The 27,932-nt window shown below is 51.1% G+C and overlaps 1 protein-coding gene across 1 annotated transcript; it reads right to left on the bottom strand.

Annotated features, from left to right (window-relative positions):
- Positions 1-4,765: 4,765 nt before the first annotated feature.
- CATSPER2 (cation channel sperm associated 2) lies at positions 4,766-27,825 on the bottom strand. The gene is made up of 13 exons (XM_038750583.1): positions 27,813-27,825; positions 24,588-24,744; positions 22,922-23,095; positions 22,112-22,180; positions 19,705-19,877; positions 15,305-15,460; positions 12,312-12,436; positions 10,739-10,917; positions 9,664-9,763; positions 8,991-9,038; positions 7,187-7,272; positions 5,615-5,800; positions 4,766-4,886 (listed from the first exon to the last, which is right to left on the bottom strand). The coding sequence occupies exons 2-13, from the start codon at positions 24,739-24,741 to the stop codon at positions 4,855-4,857; spliced, it is 1,482 nt and encodes a 493-aa protein (XP_038606511.1). The 5' UTR covers positions 24,742-24,744; positions 27,813-27,825; the 3' UTR covers positions 4,766-4,854.
- Positions 27,826-27,932: the final 107 nt, after the last annotated feature.

Here is a 27,932-nt window from a genome sequence, read left to right on the forward strand (position 1 = left end):
CCCTCCCCGAGGGAGAGCCGGCCTTGAGGCAGGCAGCTGGGGAGAGGTTACCCAGGTGGAAGGCCACTGGAGCGAGGAGGCAGGGGGCTGGCGGGATGGGGCATGACCTTGGGTAAGCCACTTAACTTCTCTGGGCCTCAGTTACCTCATCGGTAAAATGGGGGTTAAGACTGGACCCCACGTGGGACAGCCTGATTATCTTGCATCCATCTCAGTGCTCAGAACAGTGCTCGGCACAATAATAATAATGATGGTAAGCACATAATCATAATAATAATGGTATTTGTTAAGCGCTTACTACGTGCCAAGCACTGTTCTAAGCGCTGAGGGAATACAAGGTGATCAGGCTGTCCCACGTGGGGCTCACAATCTTAATCCCCATTTTCCAGATGAGGGAACTGGGGCCCAGAGAATCAATCCATCAATCATATTTATTGAGCGCTTGGGAAGTACAAGTTGGCAACATATAGAGACAGCCCCGACCCAACAGTGGGCTCACAGTCTAAAAGGGGGAGACAGAGAACAAAACCAAACCTACTAACAAAATAAATAAATAGATTAGATATGTACAAGTAAAATAAATAAATAAATAGAGTAATAAATATGTACAAACATATATATACAGGTGCTGTGGGGAAGGGAAGGAGGTAAGATGAGGGGGATGGAGAGGGGGACGAGGTGGAGAGGAAGGAAGGGAAGTGAAGTGACTTGCCCAAAGTCACACAGCTGACAGTTGGCAGAGCTGGGATTTGAACCCTTGACCTCTGACTCCAAAGCCCGGGCTCTTTCCACGGAGCCACGCTGCTTCTCCGTGGAAGTAAGCACTTAACAATTAGCATCATTATTATTTATTATGATGGGGAAGCCACCAGAGCCGGGAGGCAGGAGGCTGGGGCACTGGGGAGACTGCCAGAGTCGGGAGGCAGAGAGTTGGGGAGAAGGGAAGGCAGCTGGAGCAGGGAGGCAGGGGGCTGGGAAGAAGAGGAGGCCACTGGATTCATTTATTCATTCATTCAATCGTATTTATTGAGCACTTACTGTGTGCAGAGCACTGGACTAAGCGCTTGGGAAGTACAAGTCGGCGACATATAGAGACGGTCCCTACCCAATGACGGGCTCACAGTCTAGGAGGGGGAGATAGACAACAAAACCAAACATGTAGACAGGTGCCCAAATCGTCAGAGAGACAGGGGGCAGGGGAGGTGAGGAAGCTGCTGGAGAGGGGAGGCTGGGGGTGATAATAACAATAATAATAATAATAATGGCATTTATTAAGTGCTTACTATGTGCAAAGCACTGTTCTAAGCGCTGGGGGGGATACAAGGTGATCAGTTTGTCCCGCATAGGGCTCACAGTCATAATCCCCATTTTACAGATGAGGTAACTGAGGCACAGAGAAGTTAGGTGACTTGCCCAAGGTCACACAGCAGACGTGGCGGAGCCGGGATTTGAACCCATGACCTCTGACTCCAAAGCCCGGGCTCTTTCCACTGAGCCATGCTGCTTCTCCAGCAGCAGCAGCAGTGGTGGGATTGGAAGACCACCCAAGTGAGGAGGCAGAGGGCTGGAGAGGTGGGGAAGCAGTTGGAGCAGGGTGGCAGGGGGCTAGAGAGATGGGGAGTCCAGGGGCCAAGGACCAGGAAAAGGGGAAGGACAGAGATGGCAGGTGCAGCAATCTCCCTGCCTTTCCACCGAGCTGAGGATGGGCCTCCCTGGGTCCCTGGGCCAGACACCTCCCACCCCGGAGACCCTCAGACCCTCACCCTTGGGGTATTAGGGTCCTTTCCAAGGGACAGTCCACAAGTGCAGCTCCAAGCAGAGGGCTGAACGGAGAGGGACGGATGGGTGGACGGTCGGATGGGGGCGGGGGACGGGATGAAATCTCCAGTGGCTACCAATCAATCTGCGCATCAGGCAGAAACTCCTCACCCTGGGCTTCAAGGCTGTCCATGCATCCCCTCGCCCCCTCCTACCTCACCTCCCTTCTGTCCTTCTCCAGCCCAGCCCGCACCCTCCGCTCCTCCGCCGCTAATCTCCTCACCGTACCTCGTTCTCGCCTGTCCCGCCATCGACCCCCGGCCCACATCCTCCCCCGGGCCTGGAATGCCCTCCCTCTGCCCATCCGCCAAGCTAGCTCTCTTCCTCCCTTCAAGGCCCTACTGAGAGCTCACCTCCTCCAGGAGGCCTTCCCAGATTTAGCCCCTTCCTTCCTCTCCCCCTCGTACCCCTCTCAATCCCCCCCATCTTACCTCCTTCCCTTCCCCACATCACCTGTATATATGTATATATGTTTGTACATATTTATTACTCTATTTATTTATTTATTTATTTTACTTGTACATATCTATTCTATTTATTTTATTTTGTTAGTATGTTTGGTTTTGTTCTCTGTCTCCCCCTTTTAGACTGTGAGCCCACTGTTGGGTAGGGACTGTCTCTATATGTTGCCAATTTGTACTTCCCAAGCGCTTAGTACAGTGCTCTGCACATAGTAAGCGCTCAATAAATACGATTGATGATGATGATGATAGTAAGTGCGCAATAAATACGATTGATGATGATGATGATGATGAAGGCTGGCATCCGTGGGCTGGCAGATAGAACCCGATTTGCTTGAATCCACCCCAGCGCTTAGCAAATGTGTCTGGCACAAAGTGCCTAACAAATACCATTATTGCTATTATTATTATTATATGTCTCCCTCTCTTTTTCATTCAATCGTATTTATGGAGCGCTTTCTGTGTGCAGAGCACTGTACTAAGCTCTTTGTGGGCAGGGAACTTGCCTACCAACTCTGTGGTATTGTACGCTCCTCAGAGCTCAGTAGAGTGCTCTGCACCCGGTAAGCGCTCAATAAATAGAGAAGCAGCGTGGCTCAGTGGAAAGAGCACGGGCTTTGGAGTCAGAGGTTGTGGGTTCAAATCCCGGCTCCGCCAAATGTCAGCTGTGTGACTTTGGGCAAGTCACCTAACTTCTCTGTGCCTCAGTTACCTCATCTGTAAAATGGGGATTAAGACTGTGAGCCCCACGTAGGACAAACTGATCGCCTTGTAACCTCTCCAGCGCTTAGAACAGTGCTTTGCACATAGTAAGCGCTTAATAAATGCTATCAAAAAAAATACCGTTGACTGATTGGTTGATTGCTGGATCGGTGCTCGGAGAATTCCCCATTACATGGCAGGAGCTTGGTCTCCACGGCCCACACAAGTCATTCATCAGCATAGGAGGTGGGGTGCCTGGGTAATACTCCCCAAAAATATTCCAGTCGAATATGTACCGTGTTGGGAAGGAGGAATTTTAGGGAGCAGGTTACATATTCTGATTTACTTAAGTCAAGTCACTTAACTTCTCTGGGCCTCAGTTCCCTCATCTGTAAAATGGGGATTAAGACTGTGAGCCCCCCGTGGGACAACCTGATCACCTTGTAACCTCCCCAGCGCTTAGAACAGTGCTCTGCACATAGGAAACGCTTAATAAATGCCATTATTATTATTATTATTGTTATTACTTGTATCTACCCCAGCTCTTAGAACGGTGTTCAGCACATAGTAAGTAACAAGTACCATTATTATTATTATGACCTGGGAGCTGCCCCAGTGGGGGACAAGTGCTCTCTCTGTGTCTCTCCCTGTCGTGGAGTCTTCGTTTCAGTGGTGCTAGTCCAAGTGAATTAGAAGCTTCTCTCCACACCAACCTTCTCCCAGGCAATGCCTGAAGCTTCACTGGATTCCTGCTCTTGCCCAGTAATTCAACACTGTGGCCCCTCCTCGCCCTCCTCCTTCCCCTCTGCACCCCATCACTGCATTATTGAAGGGCGGGGAGGGGGAGGTCACTGCTCCTTGGGGACAAGATAAAAACCAAGAACAGAATCTGGGACTCCGGAGGGGACTTGTGGCCCCTCTCAAAGAGAAGGGAGTGAAGCCAGGACAGGTCAGCTCTGGGGAGAAGTTCTGCATTGTTCTGCCTGTCCTGCCCTCTTCACGCCGCAGCATGGTTTAGTGGATCGAGCCTGGGAATCAGAAGGACCTGTGTTCTAATCCTGGCCCTGCCACGTATGTGCTGTGTGACCTTAGGCAACTCACTTAACTTCTCTGTGCTTGTTACCTCATCTGTAAAATGGGGGTTATGACTGTGAGCCCCCTGTGGGACAGGGACTGTGTCCAACCTGATTATCTTGTACCTACCCCAGTGTTTAGTTCAGTGCCTGGCACATAAAAAGCATTTAAGAAATGCCATATTAAAAAAAATGAGGTATGGACATGGAAAATGGGGCAGGAATAAGGGAAGATTAGTTCAGTGCCTGGCACATAGAAAACATTGAAGGAACGCCATATTAAAAAAAATGAGGTATGAACATGGAAAATGGGGCAGGAATAAGGGAAGATTAGTTCAGTGCCTGTCACATAGAAAGCATTGAAGAAATGCCATATTAAAAAAAATGAGGTATGGACATGGAAAATGGGGCAGGAATAAGGGAAGAGGATGCCCATGTCCCTCCCGCTGTTCGGTGGCAGCTGCCACTGAGTTCAGTGGGTATTATATTCACCTGAGTGTTTGCCCCTCTGGGAGCCGGGCCCTGGCAAAGGGACTCGGGAGTCAGAGGGGGTGCTGGGACCCTGCTCTCAGATGGGCATTGACTCCCATCTCAGGTTCAAGAGAGGAGCAGTAAGAGGTGAAGCCTGGGAGGAGGCTTGGCTACCTCCCACCCCCACCGAGTGCCCGCCCCACCCCACCCCTGCTACCACCATCAGCGAGAGGCCACTTCTGGACACTTTTATTCACCAACTCCCGCCTGCGCCTCTGGGCACACACACCCCAGGCCCCGGAAGCCACCGCCGTCGTCACCGGCGACTTCTACTTGTCATCCAGGTTCATCAGGGCCAGCACTGTAAGGGAATGGCCACCAGACTGGAGAGGCCCGGCCTGGAGACGGGGCGGGCGGGGCCGGGGACCGCGCCAGCCGGGAGGACCGCTGGGCCCCAAGCCAAGGGGCCCAACTCTGTGAGGCGACGGAGACTGGTACCTCCCGTGGGGGGAAGGGAGGTGGGGAAACCATGGTCTTCGGGACTGGACCCCCCAGCCTCGTTCGGCCCAGGCCTTGAATGAGAACTAGGATGTGTCAGGTAGGGTGGGGTGGGGGCGACTAGAAATCCATTGATTTACTTATATTAATGTCTGCCTCCCCCACTAGACTGTGAACTCATTTCATTCATTCAATTTATTGAGCGCTTACTGTGTGCAGAGCACTGTACTAAGCGTTGTGGGCGGGAATGAGTCTGTTGTTATATTATACTCTCTCAAACGCGTAGTATAGTGCTTTCCACACAGTCAGTGCTCCATAAATACGATTGAATGAATAAATGAATGGAAAGATTCTCCTCTGGCCTGCTGACCGGTTAGGTTTTAATCCAGGACTGCCTGACTCTTCCAAGTACCCCTCACTCCACCTAAACCCCTGCCCTCCCGGCTCCCCCGGAGACCGGGCCCCTTTTCCATCCCGGCACTGACGAGCCAGCACCTCGGCCTCCCCGTCTGAGAGACTTGGAGACTTGGAGGGTCCCTGTGAGATGGCAGACACCCCACCACCACCACCACCCCCCACCGCGGCCCCTACCTGCATAATCCTGAAGCTTCTTCCGCTCATCTAGGTTGAACTGCAACTTTTCTAGCAGCTCAAAGTAGCGGAAGAGCGAGTCTCGGGGCCAGACAACCCGCTCGTCCTGGTCCATCTCCATCAACCCCGGGAGGTTCTGGTGCACGTGGTTCTCCCAGTCAGTGACCCCAGAGCTCTCGTTGCTCCCTGGGAAAGGGACGAACTCCGATGGGGGCAGGAAAGGGAGGTCCAAAGGGCAACTTGGTCTGGGCTCTTTTTTTTGCAGGGAGGGGGGACATTTAGTATTTCTTAAGCACTTCGTGCCAGGCACTGTACTACCCGCTGGTGTAGCTACAACATGTTGGACATGGTCCGTGTCCACAGGGGGCTCAAAGTCTTAATCCTCCTCTAACAGATGAGGTAATTGAGGCCCAGAGAATAATAATAATAATAATAACAATGGCATTTGTTAAGCGCTTACTATGTGCAAAGCACTGTTCTAAGCGCTGGGGGGATACAAGGTGATCAGGTTGCCCCACGTGGGGCTCACAGTCTTAATCCCCATTTTGCAGATGAGGGAACTGAGGCTCAGAGAAGTTAAGTGACTTGCCCAAGGTCACACAGCAGACGTGTGGCAGAGCCGGGATTCAAACCCATGACCTCTGACTCCAAAGCCCGGGCTCTTTCCACTGAGCCACGCTGCTTCTCTAGAGAAGTACTTCACTTCTCATCATCATCATCATCATCAATCGTATTTATTGAGCGCTTACTGTGTGCAGAACACTGTACTAAGAGCTTGGGATGTACAAATTGGCAACACATAGAGACAGTCCCTACCCAACAGTGGGTTCACAGTCTAAAAGGGGGAGATGGAGAACAAAACCAAACATACTAACAAAATAAAATAAATGGAATAGATATGTACAAGTAAAATAAATAAATAAATAAATAGAGTAATAAATATGTACAAACATATATACATATATACTTCTCTCCAGAGAAGTGAAGTAACTTGACCAAGGTCACTCAGCAGACAAATGGTAGAGCCAGATTAGAACCCAGGTCCTTCTGACGCCCGGGCCCAGGCTGTAGAAGCAGCGTGGCTCAGTGGAAAGAGCCCGGGCTTTGGAATCAGAGGTCATGGGTTCGAATTCCGGCTCCGCCAATTGTCAGCTGTGTGACTTTGGGCAAGTCACTTCACTTCTCTGGGCCTCAGTTCCCTCATCTGTAAAATGGGGATTAAGACTGTGAGCCTCCCGTGGGACAACCTGATCACCTTGTAACCTCCCCAGTGCTTAGAACAGTGCTTTGCACATAGTAAGCGCTTAATAAATGCCATCATTATTATTATTATTATCCACTATGTCATGCTGCTTCTCAGAATGGATCTGAGGGGGCTGGGGGAGGGGGAGGTCTGCAGGGTTAAAGGTGAGGGGTGGGATACCAAGGATGGAATGAGCCCCCCACCCCTTATACCTTATCCCACCCCCCACCCCCGAAGGAGAGGAGAGCGAGGGCTAAATTCCCAGGATCCTCCGAGAGGGGCAGCCTCAGTGGGGCTGTGGGCCCAAGAGGGACTTCCTTGCTCCTTACTGGACAAGTTGAGCGGATGTTCTTGAGAGTCCGAGCTCTCGGAGGTCTCCGGGATCCAGATTTTCGACTTGGATTGCAGGATAGGCCTTTGGGAGGCGGGAGGAGAGAGTGAAGGGAGGGGGGTCTCTGACCCAGAGAGCACTGCTGTTTCCCCATCCGCAGGGGTGGATGTGGTCAGCTTAACCTGGCCCCTCACTCTCCACTGAGCTGCTGACCTGACTCCGGCTTACCTCTCCTGGCTGCCCCAGCCTGAATCTGTCAATACCCCATGGTGGACTCTGAGTGGCCCCTGGATGGGCAGTCAGGGATGATGATGATGGTATTTGTTAAGCGCTTACTATGTTCAAAGCACTGTTCTAGGTGCTGGGGGGATACAAGGTGATCAGGTTGTCCCACATAGGGCTCACAGTCTTAATCCCCATTTTACAGATGAGGGACCTGAGGCACAGAGAAGTGAAGTGACTTGCCCAAAGTCACACAGCTGACAGTTGGTGGAGCCAGGATTTGAACCCCTGACCTCTGACTCCAAAGCCCATGCTCTTTCCATTGAGCCAGGCTGCTTCTCTGTACCTGGGGTCTAATGGCCACACTGTTCCGGAGTTGCTACAGCAATGATTCAGGATCCCAACTCTCTGGGGTGTAATTGGTAATTTATTGATTTCTATTAATGTTCCTCTCCCCCTCTAGACGGTAAGCTCCTTGTGGGTAGGGAATGTATCTGTTTACTGTTGTACTGTAATAATAATAATAATAATAATGGCAGTTATTTAGTGCTTACTATATGCAAAGCACTGTTCTAAGCACTGGGGAGGTTACAAGGTGATCACGTTGTCCCACGGGGGGCTCATAGTCTTAATCCCCATTTTACAGATGAGGGAACTGAGGCCCAGAGAAGTTAAGTGACTTGCCCAAAGTCACACAGCTGACAATTGGCAGAGCTGGGATTTGAACCCGTGACCTCTGACTCCAAAGCCCGTGCTCTTTCCACTGAGCCACGCTGTACTATCCCGAGCGCTTAATACAGTGCTTTGCGCTCAGTAAACACTCAAGAAATAAGACTGAATGAACAAATGAGTGGTTTTCTGTTGTTTCACCTTTCCATTCGGGTCCGTTCCCCAGCTGTCCCCACCCCACCTTTAGATTAGAAGCCCCTCGTGGGCCATAGATCGTGGCTAAGGTCCCACGTGTGGGCTTCTTTCCAAGGCTTTGCCCTCAGTGGGTGTTTATGGGTGGTAGTACTGGCATTTATTAATAATGATAATAATAATTAATAACTATGGCATTGTTAAGCACTTACTATGTACCAGGCATAGTAAGCACCCTCTAGACTTTAAGTTCATTGTGGGCAGGGAATGTGTCCGCTTATTGTTATAGTGAACCCACCCCAGTTCTTAGTACAGTGCTCTCCACACGGTAAGCACTCAATAAATATGACTGACCGATCTACCGAGTGCAATGTACCACCCTAAGCACTATGGAAGCACAACAGAAGTATAAGACATATTCCCTGCCCACAGTGAGCTTACACTCAAAATATTATTATTGCTGGTAATAATGGCACACGGCTGCCAACTCTTTCCCGCCACCCACCCCCACCCTGGCTCCCAATCTTCATCCCTGTGCCTGATTCCCCAGGCCCAATCCTGCTCTCAAACTAGGCCCAGCCTCACCATTTCACCCCACCTCACCCCGCCGATCCCATTTCCTCACCCCCCCACCCAGGCTCCTTCCACCGCTCCCACCCCACCCTCCCTGTCCTCCGCTCCCCAGCCTCACTCCCGATGCCCACGCCTGCTCTCCTTACCTGGAGACCTTCCTTTCCCTTGCCGATTTTGGCCTCTGTGCCTGCCTCCTGCCCGGCAGAGATGGAAAGAGGTCAGCCTCTGGGCCCTCCCACCCAAACCCAAGGGAGAGGAGCAAAGAAGGATGGGACCAATGGAAGAGAAAGGTGTGGAGTGGGGCGCTGAGCTGAGAGAGGGGAGAGAGAATGGTTCCCAGAGCGAATGGGGACTGTCAGGACCTCGGGACAATCCCCGCTGCCCGGGCTGGTCTGGGTTCCTCCTACACCCAAAGGTGATGGGACAGGTGGCCCAGGGTGCCTCGGGTGGCCGTCTGATGACCAGGAGGGGCCCCAGGACTAACGGTCTCCCTTGGGGCCAAGGACCCGGAATTCCACATGCCGGACTGGACCCCAGGGGTCTGTCCACTCCTCCTGAGGAGCCCCAGTTGAGCCAGTCCCAAGATCAACCCAAACCAAACCCAAGGAGTGAAGCGAACAAAGATGAAACAGCCCAGAACTCCAGCGGCAGTACCAGCCGACGCATTCCCCCCACCCGAGGCCCTTGTGGTTCCTGCCGCCACCATCCCAGGTGGAAGAACGGGGAGGGAAAGCGGGGTCAGGGGCCGGGGCTGAGGCCCAGAGAGAGGGAGTATCTGGGCGAGGGTCCAGCGGGGAGAGGAGAGGGCACCCAGCTGACCTCCTAATGATCTGTCGCTTGAACTGGTCAGCTTTCTGCTGGACTTCCATGTGGGTGACCTCCTCATTGAGCTCATTCCTGATGGTCTGGAAGTTAGTGACTGCCCCCACGGGCCCGTGGAGAAGCTGGGGAGCGCTGGGAGGATAGGCTGCCTCCTTCCCTGCCCCCTCTCTGATCTCTTCCTATCCTTCATTTCTTCTTCTCCCACTCCCTTCTGCATCGCCCTTGCCCTTGAATTGCACCCTCTATTCACCCCTCCCTCCACCCACCGCACACTCATTCATTCAATCGTATTTACTGAGCGCTTACTGTGTGCAGAGCACTGTCCTAAGCACTTGGGAAGTACAAGTCGGCAACATGTAGAAACGGTCCCTATACCTAATTTGTGCTGTGAGAAGCAGCGTTGCCTAGCAGAAAGAGCCCAGACTTGGAAGTCAGAGGACCTGGGTTCTAATCCGCGCTCTGCCACATTCTGCTGTGTGTCCTCGGGCAAGTCACTTAACTTTTCAGTGCCTCAGTTACTTCATCTGTAAAATGGGGTTTAAGTCCTACTCCCTCCTGACCGTAAGCCCCAGGTGAGACAGGGACTGCATTCAACCTGATTAACTTGTCTCTGCCCCAGCACGTAGAACAGTGCTTGGCACATAGTAAGTGCTTAACAAGTACAGTTATTATTGTTGTTGTTATCATTTATATTTATGTGTGTCTCCCCCTCTAGACCGCAAACTTGTTGTTGTGAGCAGACAACGTGACTACAAACCATTACATTGTATTCTCCCAATCCCAGCTCCACCACTTGTCTGCTGTGTGACCTTGGGCAAGTCACTTCACTTCTACATGCCTCAGTTACCTCATCTGTAAAATGGGGAATAAGAATCTGAGCCCCATGTGGGACACGGACTGTGTCCAACCTGACTAGCTTGGGTCTAACCCAGCCTTGCACATAGTAAGCACTTAACAAATACTATCATTATTATTATTATTATGTGCTTAGTACAGTGCTCTGTCCGGAGTAAGTGCTCAATAAATACCACTGATGGATTGATTGCCCCAACATCTGCCCCTTCCTACTCACCCATCATGGCCACGATGATGTTGCGGAAGATGATGGAGCCCAGCAGGAGCCAGAGGATGACATAGAGGCTGCTAAAGGTCCTGTTGATTTCAGGCACTTTCCAGGCATCCAGGAGTATCGCATACCAATGATCCATAGTGAACAGGATAAACACTGTCACAAAGGAGTTGGGCAGGTCCCTGGGAGGAGGGGGAGAGGGAGAGGGTGGAGAAAAAAGCAAGAAGCCAGAGACCACCAGACCCACGTATTAAACTTCTATTTATTTGATTTTGTTAATATGGTTTGTTTTGTTCTCTGTCTCCCCCTTCTAGACTGTGAGCCTGCTGTTGTGTAGGGACTGTCTCTATGTGTTGCCAACTTGGACTTCCCAAGCGCTTAGTACAGTGCTCTGCACACAGTAAGTGCTCAATAAATATGAATGAATGAATGAATGAATGCTTAGAACAGTGCTTGGCACATTGTGAGCCCCACGTGGGACAACCTTGATTACTTTGTATCCCCCCAGTGTATCCTGTATATATGTTAGTATGTATTTACTACTCTATTTATTTTACTTGTACATATCTATTCTATTTATTTTATTTTGTTAATATGGTTTGTTTTGTCCTGTCTCCCCCTTCTAGACTGTGAGCCCGCTGTTGTGTAGGGACCGTCTCTATGTGTTGCCAACTTGGACTTCCCAAGTGCTTAGTACAGTGCTCTGCACATAGTAAGCGCTCAATAAATATGAATGAATGAATGAATGAATGCTTAGAACAGTGCTTGGCACATTGTGAGCCCCACGTGGGACAACCCTGATTACCTTGTATCCCCCCAGTGTATCCTGTATATATGTATATATGTTCGTACGTATTTATTACTCTATTTATTTTACTTGTACATATCTAGTCTATTTATTTTATTTTGTTAATATGTTTTGTTTTGTTCTCTGTCTCCCCCTTCTAGACTGTGAGCCCACTGTTGGGTAGGGACCGTCTCTAGATGTTGCCAACTTGGACTTCCCAAGCGCTTAGTACAGTGCTCTGCACACAGTAAGCGCTCAATAAATATGACTGAATGAATGAATGAACAATGACCTTACTTTTCTGAAGCCTCATGCTGACCCCCAGATCTTTTTTTTTCCTGTTGTTAAAACTAGCATCTTGCATGTAGATTCTTTTTTCTGAGGTGGGGAACCACCTACCCTACGGAATGAGCCTGAGGAAGGCCATCCATTTTTATGGGCCCTAGTTGCCAGACTCCCCCCGCCCCGCCAACCAAAAAAACCCCCAAAAGTGCAGAATTGCAAATGTAACTGACATTACATGTAATGTAAATGTACATGTAATGTACATTTTTACATTTTTACAAATTTACATGTAATGTAAAGCTACTAATGTAGCTATCCACTGTCCCCTTCTCCAGTTCAGTAATGCAGAGATCCCGGGCCCAAGCACCCTCTCCAACTTCCCCTTCCCCATCCCTTCCTCCCAGCCTGGCTCCATTCCTGGACTCCCCCTCTCCCTTCCTCCTCCTCCTCCTCCTCCTCCTCCTCCCCATCACCGGTCCTGAGCCCCCTCCGGGCTCTGCCTACATGAAGAACATGTTGTATTCCAGGTCCTTGCGGGAAGAGCGGCTGTAAGCCTCGAAGAAGTAGACCCCAGCCACAGAAAACACGTAGAAGAAGAGAAGCACCAGTACCAGGAGGTAGGTCATCGACTAGAAAGCCAGAGGAGATGGGGCTGGGCTAGGGCAGTTGTCCAACAACCACCCAGTCTGGCCCCTAAACAGTAACCAATGGGTGGGATTTATTGAGGGCTCACTGTGTGCAGAGCACTGTAGTAAGCACTTGGGAGAGCCAAGCTAGCTCTCTTCCTCCCTTCAAGGCCCTGCTGAGAGCTCACCTCCTCCAGGAGGCCTTCCCAGACTGAGCCCCTTCCTTCCTCTCCCCCTCGCCCCCCTCTCCATCCCCCCATCTTACCTCCTTCCCATCCCCACAGCACCTGTATATATGTATATATGTTTGTACATATTTTTTACTCTATTTATTTATTTATTTATTTTATTTGTACATATCTATTCTATTTATTTTATTTTGTTAGTATGTTTGGTTTTGTTCTCTGTCTCCCCCTTTTAGACTGTGAGCCCACTGTTGGGTAGGGACTGTCTCTATATGTTGCCAATTTGTACTTCCCAAGCGCTTAGTACAGTGCTCTGCACATAGTAAGCGCTCAATAAATACGACTGATGATGATGATGACACTAGAGTACAGTAGAGTTAGCCCAGATCTCGAGGAACTTAGACTGTGAGCCGCATGTGGGATAGGGACTGTGGCCGATCTGATTATCTTGCATCTTTACCATCATCATCATCGTAATAATTGTGGTATTTGTTAAGTGCTTATTATGTGCCAAGCACTGTACTAAAAGCTGGGCTAGATAGTGTGACGTAGTGTCGGATAAAGCACGGGCTTTAGAGTTAGAAGGACCTGCGTTCTAGTCCCGGCTCTGCCACTTGTCTGCTTTGTGATTTGGGGCCAGTCACTTCACTTCTCTGTGCTTCAGTTACCTCGTCTATAAAATGGGGACTGAGACTGTGTTCAACCTGATTGGACTATATCCACCCCAGCGCTTAGAGCAGTGCCTGGCACACAGTAAGTGCGTAACAAATGCCACAATTATTATTATTTTTATATACGACATTTAGGTCCCAAGTGGGGATCACATCTGGGGGCTTAGTACTAGCACTTCGTTTAGTGTTTGGCACATAGCAAGTGTTATTGTGCTTCTAGACTGTGAGCCCACTGTTGGGCAGGGACCGCCTCTATATGTTGCCAACTTGTACTTCCCAAGCGCTTAGGACAGTGCTCTGCACACAGTAAGCGCTCAATATATATGATTGAATGAATGAATACGAGTGAATGAACAAATGAATGAATTGTTATTATTAAGGTAGTGAAGCAGCATGGCTCAGTGGAAAGAGCCCGGGCTTTAGAGTCAGAGGTCATGGGTTCAAATCCCATCTCCACCAATTGTCAGCCGTGTGACTTTGGGCAAGTCCCTAAACTCCTCTGTGCCTCAGTTACCTCATCTGTAAAATGGGGGTTAAGACTGTGAGCAGAGAAGCAGCGTGGCTCGGTGGAAAGGGCACGGGCTCTGGAGTCAGAGGTCATGGGTTCAAATCCCGGCTCCACCAATTGCCAGCCGTGTGACTTTGGGCAAGTCACTTAACTTCTCCGTGCCTCAGTTACCACATCTATAAAATGGGGATTAAGACTGTGAGCCCCCCGTGGGACAACCTGATCACCTTGTAACCTCCCCAGCACTTAGAACAGTGCTTTGCACATAGTAAGCATTTAATAAATGCCATCATTATTATTATTATTAAGGTACAGTCTACTGAATCAAAGCACTGTACTGAATGTTTCGGAGAGTCCAATAGAGCTAGGTGACGTGACTCCTGCTCTTAAGCAACTTTGTCTACCATGTGCAAAGCACTGTATTAAATGCTTGGGAGAAGGCGATACAATAGAGTAAGCAGCATAGCTTAGTGGCTAGAGCCCAGCCTGGGGAGTCAGAAGGACCTGGGTTCTAATCCCAGTTCCACCACATGCCTGTCGTGTGACCCTGGGCAAGTCACATCACTTCTCTGGGCTTCAGTTCCCTCATCTGTAAAATGGGAATGAAGACTGTGGATCCCCCCATGGGACAACCTGATCACCTTGTAACCTCCCCGGCACTTAGAACAGTGCTTTGCACACAGTAAGCGCTTAATAAATGCCATCATTATTATTATTCTCTGGGCCTCAGGTCTAAAATGAGGATTAAGGGTGTGATCCCCATGTGGGGACAGGGACTGTGTCCATCCCAATTTGCTTGTATCCACCCCAGCACTTAGTACAGTGCCTGCCACATAGTAAGCGCTTAATAAGTACCATTATTATTAATAACAATGACCCTATCCGTGACCTCCAAGAACAGCCCTCGCCCACCCTCACCACCCAGTCCTCCCTCTGTCTGCCATTCAGTCACAATTACCTGTACATATCTATTCTATTTATTGTATTTTGTTGTATGTTTGCTTTTGTTCTCTGTCTCCCCTTTTAGACTGTGAGCCCACTGTTGGTTAGGGACTGTCTCTATATAGTACAATGCTCTGCACACAGTAAGCGCTCAATAAATACGATTGATTGATTGAATAATAATAATAATAATGGCATTTATTAAGCGCTTACTATGTGCTTCACACTGTTCTAAGCGCTGGGGAGGTTACAGCGTGATCAGGTTGTCCCACGGGGGGCTCCCAGTCTTAATCCCCATTTTCCAGATGAGGTAACTGAGGCGCAGAGAAGTGAAGTGACTCGCCCAAAGTCACACAGCTGACAACGGGCGGAGCCGGGATTTGAACCCATGACCTCTGACTCCAAAGCCCAAAGCTCTTTCCACCGAGCCACGCTGAGTCACAGGCTCTCTTGCCCCGGCCCCTCACCCCAGACCAAACGGCCAACCTGTGCCCACTCCTGCCCGGCTCCGCGTCCCCCGCCCAGCCCCTTCTCGGGCCTCCCCAGGCCGGGTCCCCGCGGTCACCTTGAGGGCCCGGACCAGGGCCAGGATGATGACGCGCACTTGGCGGAAGCGAGCGAAGAGCTTGAGCAAACGCAGCACGCGGCTGATCCGCAGCGCCTGCAGCCACACCAGGTCGTCGTTTATCCCCAACAGCAGCCCGATCTCCGGCACCAGGGACTGTGGATCAATCAATCAATCAATCAATCGTATTTATTGAGCGCTTACTATGTGCAGGGCACTGTACTAAGCGCTTGGGAAATACAAATTGGCAACATCTAGAGACAGTCCCTACCCAACAGTGGGCTCGCAGTCTAAAAGGGGATGCCAACATCGAGGCCGGTGAGCCAGGACCGGCCCCAGGAACCCGGACGTCGCCAGGCAGTCAGTCGGACAATCGTATTTATGGAGCGCTTACGGTGTGCAGAGCACTGTACTAAATGCTTGGGGGAGGATAAGGTGAGAACAATGGTCTAGTGGATACCGCGTGAGCCTGGGAGACAGAAGGATCTGGGTTCTAGTGCCGGCTCCGCTACTTTTTTATAATGGCATTTATTAAATGCTTACTATGTGCACTGTTCTAAGCGCTGGAGAGATTACAAGGTGATCAGGTTGTCCCACGGGGGGCTCGCAGTCTTAATCCCCATTTCACAGATGAGGTAACTGAGGCACAGAGAAGTGAAGTGACTTGCCCAAAGTCACACAGCTGACAATTGGCAGAGCTGGGATTTGAACCCATGACCTCTGACTCCAAAGCCCGAGCTCTTCCCACTGAGCCACACTGCTTCTCTAATAATAATTATGGCATTTATTAAGCGCTTACTATGTGCAAGGCACAGTTTTAAGTGCTGGGGAGGCTACAAGGTGATCAGGTTGAACCTCGGGAGGCTTACAGTTTTAATCCCCATTTTCCAGATGAGGTAACTGAGGCCCAGAGAAGTGAAGTGACTTGCCCAAAGTCACACAGCTGACAATTGGCGGAGCCGGGGTTTGAACCCATGACCTCTGACTCCAAAGTCCATGCTCTTTCCACTGAGCCACACTGCTTCTGCTGGGTGACCTTGGGCAAGTCACTTAATTTCTCTGTGCCTCAGTTACATCATCTGTTTGGTAAGACTGTGAGCACCATGTAGGACAGGGATTGTATCCAACCTAATTAGCTTGTATTTACCCCAGTGCTTAGAACAGTGCCTAGCACCTGCTAAGCACTTAGGTACCATTAAAACCCCCCACATAAACAAACACATTCCCTGCCCACAACGAGCTTACAGTCTAGAGAAGCAACGTGGCTCAGTGGAAAGAGCCCGGGCTTGGGGGTCAGAAGGACCTGGGTTCTAATTCCGGCTCTGCCACATGTCTGCTGTGTGACCTTGGGCAACTCACTTCATTCATTCAGTCAATCGTATTTATTGAGCGCTTACTGTGTGCAGAGCACTGTACTAAGTGCTTGGGAAGTCCAAGTTGGCAACATATAGAGGCAGTCCCTACCCAACAACGGGCTCACAGTTGAGCCCCTTCCTTCCTCTCCCCCTCGTCCCCCTCTCCATTCCCCCCATCTTACCTCCTTCCCTTCCCCTCAGCACCTGTATATATGTACATATGTTTGTATATATTTATTACTCTATTTATTTATTTATTTATTTTACGTGTACATATCTATTCTATTTTATTTTGTAGTATGTTTGGTTTTGTCTCCCCCTTTTAGACTGTGAGCCCACTGTTGGGTGGGGACTGTCTCTATATGTTGCCAATTTGTACTTCCCAAGCACTTAGTACAGTGCTCTGCACACAATAAGCGCTCAACAAATACAATTGATGATGATGATGTAGAAGGGGGAGACAGACAACAAAACAAAACATGCGGACGGGTGTCAAGTCGACAGAACAAATAGAATTAAAGCTAGATGCATATCATTAACAAAATAAATAGAATATTAAATATGCACACAGTAAATGCTCAATAAATTCAACTGATTGATAAATAAGATTAATTGCTAAGTGCTTATTACATGCCAAGCCTTGTGCTCAGAGCCGGGGTAGATGCGAGATGGTAGGATACAGTCGCTGTCCCACATGGTGGTCCCAGGCAAGAAAGAGGGAGGTAAGGTATTAAATCACCATTTTACAGGTGAGAAAAGTAAAGCACAGAGAAGTTAAGCGACTTGCCCGAGGTCACGCAGCAAGTGACTGGAGGAGCTGGAATTAGAAGGGGAGTGACCTGCTCCCGCGAGTCACGCTATAGAAAGATGACTGGTGTACTTGTACTTCCCAAGCGCTTAGTACAGTGCTCTGCACACAGTAAGTGCTCAATAAATACGATTGATGATGATGGTGTAGCAGCAGGTCGGAGAGATGGAGGGGAGAGGCTGGAGGCAAGGAGCCCAGAGGAGGCACTTTCGGGTATGCCAGCCGGGAGGTCCTGAGGATTCGCGGTCCACGAGATCTTACCGAGGGAGAACCGGCAGTTCTTAAGCATCAGATACAATGGGAGAGTCAAATCAATCAATCAGTGGTATTTAATGAGCACTTACTATGTGTACTAAACGCTTGGGAGATAACAATACAGCAGGATCAGCAGACATGTTCCCTGCCTATAATGAACTTACAGTCTAGAGGGGGAGACCGACATTAATAGGAAGAAATAAGTAAACTATAATATATAATTTAAAGATGTGTAAATCAGTACTGTGGGGTTGGGGTGAAGCAAATATCAAATGTCCAAAGTTCACAGATCGAAGTGCATGGCTGACCCTGAAGGGAGAGTGAGCAGGGGAATGGGGGGCTTACTCTGGGAAGGTCTCTGGGAGGAGACGTGACCTTAATAATGCTTTGAAGATGGAGAGAGTGGTGGTCCCACTGTTGGGTAGGGACCGTCCCTATATGTTGCCAACTTGTACTTCCCAAGCGCTTAGTACAGTGCTCTGCACACAGTAAGCACTCAATAAATATGATTGAATGAATGAATGAATGAATGAATGAATGAATGGCCAGGCCACTGACATTTGACCCAGAATTGAAAAGCCGAGCCCATCCTTCCTCTCCCCCTCGTCCCCCCTCCATCCCCCCCATCCTACCTCCTTCCCTTCCCCACAGCACCTGTATATATGTATATAGGTTTGTACATATTTATTACTCTATTTATTTATTTATTTTACTTGTACATATCTATTCTATTTATTTTATTTTGTTAGTATGTTTGTTTTGTTCTCTGTCTCCCCCTTTTAGACTGTGAGCCCACTGTTGGGTAGGGACCGTCCCTATATGTTGCCAACTTGTACTTCCCAAGCGCTTAGTACAGTGCTCTGCACACAGTAAGCTCTCAATAAATATGATTGAGTGAATGAATGAATGAAAGAATGAATGGTCTGGCATATATGGACGGGGTGGGAGTTCCAGCCTAAGGGCCTGATGTGGGAAAGGGGTCGGCAGGCAGACAGACAGACGGACATGTAGACCTGTCTACATGTTTTGTTTTGTTGTCTGTCTCCCCCTTCTAGACTGTGAGCCCGTCGTTGGGTAGGGACCGTCTCTAGATGTTGCCGACTTGTACTTCCCAACTGCTTAGTACAGTGCTCTGCACACAGTAAGCGCTCAATACATACGATTAAATGAATGAATGAATTAGAGCACGGTGAGTGAGATGGAGCTAGAGGAGTGGAGTGTGTAGGCTATGAGTTTGTTGCGGGCAGGGAATGTGTCTACCAACATGTTACAGCGTACTCTCCTAAGCCCTTAGCACAGTGCTCTGCACACAGTACAGTGCTCGATAAATTCAATTGATTGATTGATTGGGAGTGAGGAACCTCAGGAGATGCCACAGTTGCAAACCTGTACTACTACTACTACTACTAATAATAATAACAATAATAATAATGGTCCTTGTTAAAGTGCTTACTATGTACCTAGCGCTGCTCTAAGCACTGGAGTGGATACAAGTTAATCAGATTGGACACAGCCCCTGTCCCACAAAGGGCTCACTCTCTAAATCCCCATTTTCCAGATGAGGTATCTGGGGCACAGAGAAGTGAAGTGACTTCCCCAAGGTCACACAGCAGACACGCGGCAGAGCCGGGATGAGAACACGGGTCCTTCTGACTCTCAGGCCCAGGCTCAAACCACTAAGCATCACTGCTTCTCAGGCTGCTGTAATGCCCCTATGCGCTGATCAGGCGTCTAGACTGCGAGCCCGTTGTTGGGTAGGGACCGTCTCTATATGTTGCCGACTTGTACTTCCCAAGCGCTTAGTACAGTGCTCTGCACACAGCAAGCGCTCAATAAATACGATTGAATGAATGAATGAATGACCATTAATCTCACCGCTCCAGCCTCGGGGGTCTGGGTGCAGGAAGAGAGGGGCAAGCAGCTGAACCCCCCCACCCCGCCCAACTTCCCGATTCCCTTCCCAGGCTCCTCTCAGTTCTCACCAGCATGGTGACCACAAAATCGAAGATGTTCCAAGCGTTCATCCAGAAGGCGTAGAAGTTGGACATCCACATGAAAGTAAACTCCAGGAGGAAAATAAGCAGGCTGTACCAGGCCAACACCTCCAGAGCCAGAATCAAGGTCTCCATGTTGGAGTTATCCAAGTCCATCAGCTCTGCATGGGGGTAGAGATGGAGGGAGGGTGAAAGGGAAGCGGCAAACTTGGGGAGAGGGAGGAAACGAGGAGGGGAGCCGAGCGGAAGGCTGAGCGTCTAGAGAAGAGCGGTGCGTTTGGACTGAACTGAAAGTCTGGGAAGGGGATGGCATCCTTAGCACCAAGGATGCACAGGAGCAGCTGGGAAGAATTGCAGCTCCAAGGAGTCCGACTAGAGCTCGTGAGAGAAGAGCGCTTTGAGCTCGCTTCCTTCCCGTGCCTTTCCCGACTCCGTCTCCGGCCCGCCAAGTACAATCCTCTGCCGGCCCGGGATCTCGGTCTTCCCACCTGCCGGGGACAGCTTCGGAGCCGGCCCCTGCTCACCCACCCTCCCACAGACCTGCCCCACCTCCTCGGCCACAGCCCCCGTCGACGGTCTCGTTTCCAGCGTCTTTCCCACCTCAACGCATCGCACAGAGGCACCGAGCTCCATACTGTGCACGGCATTTGGGACAGTACAGGAAAGTTAGGAGACACGATCCCTGCCCTGAAGGTGCTTACGGTCTAAAGCGGGAGACAGACACTGAAATGTTACAGGTAGGAGGAAGGCTCCCAGCCTTGTCCCCAGGTTCCCTCTCCCAACTGAAAAAAGGCCAGCTGTTAGCCTGGGGCTCTAACATTATTATTATTATCATTGTTATTATTATTAAGTGCCTTCGAGTCGTTTCTGATTCATAGTAACACCATGAATATACTTTCTCCAGAACATCCTGTCCTCTGCCATAATCTGCAATCTTTCTAATGGTTCTTCCGCTATCATTGTGAAGGTCTCTATCCATCTAGCTGCCAGTCTGCCTCGTCCACATTGTCCCTGGACTTTTCCTACCATTTGTGTCTTCTCCAGAGAATTAGTCCTCTCTCTAACTACTCCACCTTAATCCTCCCCTTCTCGGCTGCCTTTGACACCGTGGACCCCTCCCTTCTGGAAACATTATCTGACCTTGGCTTCACTGATACTGTCCTCTCCTGGTTCCCCTCCTAATTTCTCTGCTTGCTCCTTCTCAGTCTCTTTGGCAGGCTCCTCCTCTGCCTCCCACCCTCCAACTGTGGGAGTCACTCAAGGCTCAGTTCTGACTCCTCTTTTAGTCTCCATCTATGCCCACTTTCTCGGAGGACTCATTTTCCCCACTCCCGGGTTCAACCATTATTTTGTTTTGTTTCTTTTATATATGGTGTTTGTTATGCACTTACTATGTGCCCGGCACTGTACAGGGTAGATGCAAGCTAATCAGGTTGGACACAGTCCCTGTCCCACAGGGGGCTCACACTCTTCATCCCATTTTACAGATGAGGTAACTGAGGCATAGAGAAGTGTGGCAAAGGCAGCATTAGAACCCAGGTCCTTCCGACTCCCGGGCTCGTGTTCTATCCATTAGGCCACACTGCTTCTCTTCAGCCTAGGGACCACAGTGACCATGCAGCTGGGACCCTGGGAGGGGAAAAGGTGGGTAGGAGCTGTGGTATCTGCATGTCCGTCCCAGTCCCAGCCTGGGGGAGCATAGGAACATGCTAAGCATCATTCTGTACAATGGTTGTCTGTCTGAGCTGTGTTATTAGCGTGGCGTAGAGGATAGAGCCCAGGCTTGGGAATCAGAAGGTCATGGGTTCTAATCCCAACTCCGCCACTTGTCTCCTGGGTGTCCTCGGGTGCTCAGTGCCTGGCACATAGTAAGTGCTTTACAAATACCATTATTATTAGGTCACTTCATTTCTCTGGGCCTCATCTGTAAAATGGGGATTGAGACTGTGAGCCCCGCGTGGAACGGGGACTGTGTCCAACCCAACTTGCTTGAATCGCTCCAGACCGTAGTATAGTGCTTGGCACATAGTAAGTGCTTTACAAATACCATAATAATAACAATTATTATTATTATAATGTTTCATCACTCCGATTATGTCTCTCTCCAATCCCTTCTCCCCACCTAACCTTTTAGATTGTGAGCCCCACAAGGGACAGAGAGCATGTTGAATTCCCATCTGTGAATTTTCTCCCAGTGCTTAGTACAGTGCGCTGCACACAGTAAGCAGTTAATGAATACTATTGCTGCTACTCCCACAGAGATTTATCTTAGTCTCCGAGCCCTGCCCCTGCCCACCCCCCCACCAGTCCCTTTTCCCTTCCCTTTTGACATACTTAAGCGCTTAGTACAGTGCTCTGCACATGGTAAATACTCAACAAATACCACTGATCTTACCTGTTTCAGCCATGAGCGTGATGGTGTTGAGAATGATGAAGAAGATGACAAGGTTTTGGAAAAAGGAAACGGTTTTCTGGTTGAGGAGAAATGACCAGAGGAGACCCGACCCAAGCAGTGACAAAGGCATGACGATGAACCAAGAAACGGGGAGGACCAGGCAGGGGCTTGGGAGTTAGAGGACTTGGGTTCTAAACCCGGCTCCATCACTCGCTTGTCGTGTGACCTTGGGCAAGTCACGTAACTTCTCTATGCCTCAGTTACCTCATCTGAAAAATGAGGATAAAGACTGTGAGACCCATGTAGGACGTGGACCGCGTCCAACCCGATTATCTTGTATCCTCCCCAGTGCATAGTACAGTGCTTGGCACACAGTAAGCACTTAATAAATACCATTAAAAAAATTGGTAGAGGCGAGACAACTGTAAGGCCCGGGGACAGGGCCGGCTGGGGACCAGGGGGCTGGGAGTTGCGAGAGGTTGGAGCCCGGGGAGGTTGGAAGCAGGACGGCTTAGTGGGTAGATACAGGCCTGGGGGTCGGAAGGACCTGGGTTCAAATCCCTGCTCCGCCTCTTGTCTGCTACCCGATCTTGGACAAGTCATTTCACTTCTCTGGGCCTCAGTTACCTCATCTATAAAATGGGGAATAAGACTGTGAGCCCGAAGTGGGACAGGGACTGTGTCCAACCCATTTAGCTTGTATCTACCCCAGCGCTTAGTACAGGGCGTGGCACAAAGTAAGCATGTAACCAATATCCCAATTATTAATTATTATTATGCTGGGGGACGGGGCGGAAGCAGAAAGGATACGATTGAGGATCCAGTTGGCCCACAGGGAAAGCGGGGGCCACTTCCTGCAGCGCAACTTAAGGCGGCACTGCTGCCGCTTGGCATTGGTAATGATGGTGCTGTGCACGGGCTTGATGGTGAAGCGTACCAGTTGGTGCTGATCCCCCTGCAGCAGCCTCCTCTGGTGCTGGGGACCTGTCGGGGGCACAACATGGGAGTGGGGCGGAGGCTCATCTGCTCCCATCCCACCCTCCCAAGCAGATCCCCTGCATCCAAGTCCTGGGCTCTGGAGTTCCGGAGAGGGCAGGAGGAAGCGGAGTGTTCACTGGCAGGATGCGGGCCTGATGTAGGAAGTGAGAGCGCAAAGGGCTCCCAGCGTTCCTGGGACAGGCAATCCTGGAAACCCTGGTCAGTCGGAGGACCAGCACCCCTCGGCCTTCCTGACCCTGAAGCCCAGGGCCTTCATCAAGCTTTCCCACTTTACGACAATCCCGCCGCTGCACTCGGCCACCGCCGTGCTGGAGAAACCCATGACAAGGGCCAGAGGCCACTCCAACAGGCCAGACCCGGTTCCAATAGACCGGTCGGCTCAGCCCCCAGATAGCTGGGGGATTGTGCTGGGCTACCCGCTGGCTTCTCCAGAAGCTTAGTCGGGCTCTGCCCTCCAGGCTCGGGGGTTGGGAGGCAGGAGAGGAGGCCAGAGAGGGGGAGGCTGACAAGACAAGTAAGTAGTTCCTTGAGCCCTTCCTTGGCTGCCCCCTTCCCCCCCAGCACCACCACAGTGGTCTGTGGTGTGCGGCCTGACCGGCCTGAGGTCCCGTCCTCTCCAGGATGGCCAGTACCAATTACTCTCCCCCTCTTTCAGTCACCCTTCCCTGACTAAACCCTCCTTTCCTCTTCCCCCACTCCCTCCCGTGTCACCCTGACTTGCTCCCTTTAGTCAACCCCACTCCCAACCCCACAGCACTTATGTCCAGATCTGTCATTCATTTACTCATATTACCGTCTATCTCCCCCCTCTAGACTGTATGGTCATTGTGGGCAGGGAATATATCTGCTTATTGTTGTATTGTACTCTCCCAAGTGCTTAGTACTGTGCTCCACACATAGTAAGCGCTCAGTAAATGCAACTGAATGAATGAACAAGGCCCAGGCTACCCGATGACTGGCTTCCCTCCCCACTGTCCAACGCTCTGGGCTTTGTTGTACCGGTTCCTTAACACAATCCCTTAGCGTCCTCCCGGCTTCCTCCCTCATCACATCCTGTTGACTGTTGGCAGTTACTTTCAGATTTCGTGCTTTGGCCCTGGTAACCCCGGTTGAGGAACCGGTGGTGAGCTCTCCACTCCGGCTTACTCTGAGCCAACTTCTCCCCGCCACCGCTGCTAGATGCCAGGGTGCCAGCCCGTCCCTGTTTTTCTCTCCCCAGAGGAGGCTGTAGGCCCCTGGTCTCCAGCTGACTTACTTGCCTCTTCAAACTGGCTAACCCCTGCAGCGGGTTCCTGGACTGAGTGACCTCCTGCTCCTCTCTGTCCCCAAACCCAAAGTCTGCCCTCCCAGAGGGGCCCTCTTCCACCTGGGCAACCGGTCCCCCAAACCATCAATTCTTGATGGTGGGGCTTCCTCTGCAGGCTGAAGGTGGGGGGGGGGGGGGGGTGGAACCGAGCCCGGGAGAGCGGCTACTGACTGAAAAACTCGTGGAGGTTGTGGCGGGGCACAGCCTGGCTTAGGCCCTGAAGATGCTCGATGAGGGAGAAGGTGTCGATGAGACAGGAGCGCACAGCGTCTGCCCGCCGCTGCACCTGCGACGTGGGGACCATGGGCTCCTGGAGTTTGGCCATATCCTGCAAGGAAAATAACGGGGCTGGGGAGGTGAGGCACTATCTCTGCGTCCCCCACTTCCCCCGCAGAACTGCCCAAGGCATGGGAGAGGCCAACGGGCCTCAAAGAGGGAGGAATCCATATGGCTATATGGCTACTCCCACTCTGCCCCCAGCCTCCAGCCCCTCCGTGCCTCCAGCAGCCCCCCTCAATTAATCCATTATTGAGTGAGCACTTACTGTGTACAGAACACTGAACTAAGTGCTTGGGAGTGTATCGCTCAATCAATCGATGGTATTTATTGAGCACTTATTGTGTATAGAGCACTAAGTGCTCAGTGAACACCATTATTATCACTAAGCAACTGGAAAAATACAGCAGAGTTTGTAGGTATAGTTTCTGCCCTCAAGGAGCTTGTGATCTAGTGGGGGAGACAGACATTAACACGGATTAGATAGGGGAAGCAGCAGAGTGTGAGGATATGGACAGGAGTGCTGCGGAGCTGGGGTGACTATCAGGGTGCTTAAGGGCTATAGACCCAAGTGCATCCAGCGCTTAGAACAGTGCTTTGCACATAGTAAGCGCTTAATAAATGCCATTATTATTAGTAGTAGTAGTATTATAAGCAACCCAGAGAGGTGGGGAATAGGGTGGGTAATGTCTACCTGTACTCTATCTTAATGTCTGTCTCCCCATAAACTCCTTGTGGCCATAGAACATAAATAGTAATAATAATAACAATAATAATAATAATAATAATAATAATAATAGTATTTGTTAAGCACCTACTATGTACCAAGCGCTGGGGTAGATACAAGATAATCAGGTCCCACATGGGGCTCCCAGTCTAAATAGGAGAACAGGTATTGAATCCCCATTTTGCAGATGTGGAAACTGAGGCACAGAGAAGTTAACCAACTTGCCCAAGGTCCCAGCAGACAAGCGGCAGAGCCAGGATGAGAACCCAAGTCCTCCGACTCCCAGGCCTGTGTTCTTTCCACTAGGATTTGCTGCTTCCCTGTCTACCAACCCTGTTGTATTGTAATATAATAATAATGATGGCATTAATTAAGCGCTTACTATGTGCAAAGCACTGTTTTACTGCTTGATACAGTACTCCACACCCAGTAAATGCTCAGTAAACACCATTGATGGATTGGAAGGCTTCTTGGAGGAGATATGGTTTTAATAGGACTTTGAAGATGGGGAGAGTGGTCTGTCAGATATGACCCTCCTCAGGTCCCTCTCCTCACTCAGTACCACCAATCAATCGATATTTATTGAGCATGTATTGTGTGCCGAGCACTCTACTAAGAGTTTGGAAGAGTACAAACAGAGTTGGTTGACAAGATCCTGGCCATAGGGCGCTTACAGTAGAGCAGGGGAGATAGACAATCAAATAAAGAAATAAATAACTTCGAGCTCGTCCTCCTGCTCTTTTCACGGGGTGCCAGATCTGGGCTTCTGTTCCAAGACTGTAGGCTATCAGCTCGTCCCTCTAGAGTGTAAGCTCGTTGTGGGCAGGGAATATGTCTGCTATATTTTTATACTGTATGCTCCCCAGCACTTAGTACAGTGCTCTCTACACAGAGCAAAATAACGGATGTTTACGTAAGTGCTGTAGGGCTGAGGGAGGGGTGAATATAAAGTGTGTTTAAAGGGTGTGGATCCGATTCCGGCCCCTCCTCGCCCTTCCCTTAACCCCCCACCGAAGAACATTGTTGCTGAATTGTACTTCCCAGGCGTTTAGTACAGTGCTCTGCACACAGTAAGTGCTCAATAAATACGTCTGAATGAACAGAGAAGCAGCGTGGCTCAGTGGAAAGAGCCTCGGCTTGGGAGTCAGAGGTCATGGGTTCTAATCCCGGTTCTGCCGCTTGCCTGGTGTGTAACTTTGGGCAAGTTACTTAACTTCTCTGGGCCTCAGTTCCCTCATCTGCAAAATGGGGATGAAGACCATGAGCCCCATATGGGACAATCTGATAACCTTCTATTTCCCCCCACCCCAGTGCTTGGAACAGGTTAGTAAGTGCTTAACAAAAGCCATTATTATTATTAATGAACAGCCCCCTTCCCTTCAGCCCTCCCCGCCCTTCCCTGACTGAAGACCGGCAGCCTCCGCTTTCAGCCCTCAGCCCGCCTCCTGGAAGAACAGCCCCATCGTCCCCTTTCGGCCCGCAGCCTTCGCCCTCAGCTAGCCCTCGCCCTCAGCCCCCATCCTCAGCCCTCAGCCCTCGTCCTCGCCCTCAGCCCTCGTCCTCGCCCTCAGCCCTCGCCCTCAGCTAGTCCTCGTCCTCGCCCTCAGCCCTCGCCCTCAGCTAGTCCTCGCCCTCTTCCTCAGCCCTCGCCCTCAGCCCTCGTCCTCGCCCTCTTCCTCAGCCCTCGCCCTCAGCTAGTCCTCGCCCTCTTCCTCAGCCCTCGCCCTCAGCCCTCGTCCTCGCCCTCAGCCCTCGCCCTCAGCTAGTCCTCGCCCTCTTCCTCAGCCCTCTCCCTCAGCCCTCTCCCTCTGCCCTCACTCTCTCCCTCAGCCCTCGCCCTCGCCCTCAGCCCTCGCCCCTCAGCCCTCGCTCTCTCCCTCAGCCCTCCTCAGCCCTCTCCCTCAGCCCTCACTCTCTCCCTCAGCCCTCGTCTTCGCCCTTGCCCCTCGCTCTCTCCCTCAGCCCTCGCCCTCGCCCTCAGCCCTCGCCCTCAGCTAGTCCTCGTCCTCGCCCTCAGCCCTCGCCCTCAGCTAGTCCTCGCCCTCTTCCTCAGCCCTCGTCCTCAGCCCTCGTCCTCGCCCTCAGCCCTCGCCCTCAGCTAGTCCTCGCCCTCTTCCTCAGCCCTCTCCCTCAGCCCTCTCCCTCTGCCCTCACTCTCTCCCTCAGCCCTCGCCCTCGCCCTCAGCCCTCGCCCCTCAGCCCTCGCTCTCTCCCTCAGCCCTCCTCAGCCCTCTCCCTCAGCCCTCACTCTCTCCCTCAGCCCTCGTCTTCGCCCTTGCCCCTCGCTCTCTCCCTCAGCCCTCATCCCTAGCCCTCTCATCCCTCGCCCTCGTCCCTCCTCCCTCGCCCCGCCCCCGCCCCCCCCCCGCCAGCGGTCGGCCCCGCCCCGACACCTCAGCGGCCCGGCCTGTGGGGGGGGTGGGGAACGGACGGACGGACGGACGGACGGTTAGGGGGCGGCGGTCCCCGCCCCCTCCGTGACGCGCGCCGCGGCTCAGCCAATCGGGCGCTGC

Source organism: Tachyglossus aculeatus, chromosome 8 (genome assembly GCF_015852505.1).
Source record: "Tachyglossus aculeatus isolate mTacAcu1 chromosome 8, mTacAcu1.pri, whole genome shotgun sequence".
Classification (NCBI taxonomy): Eukaryota; Metazoa; Chordata; class Mammalia; order Monotremata; family Tachyglossidae; genus Tachyglossus; species Tachyglossus aculeatus.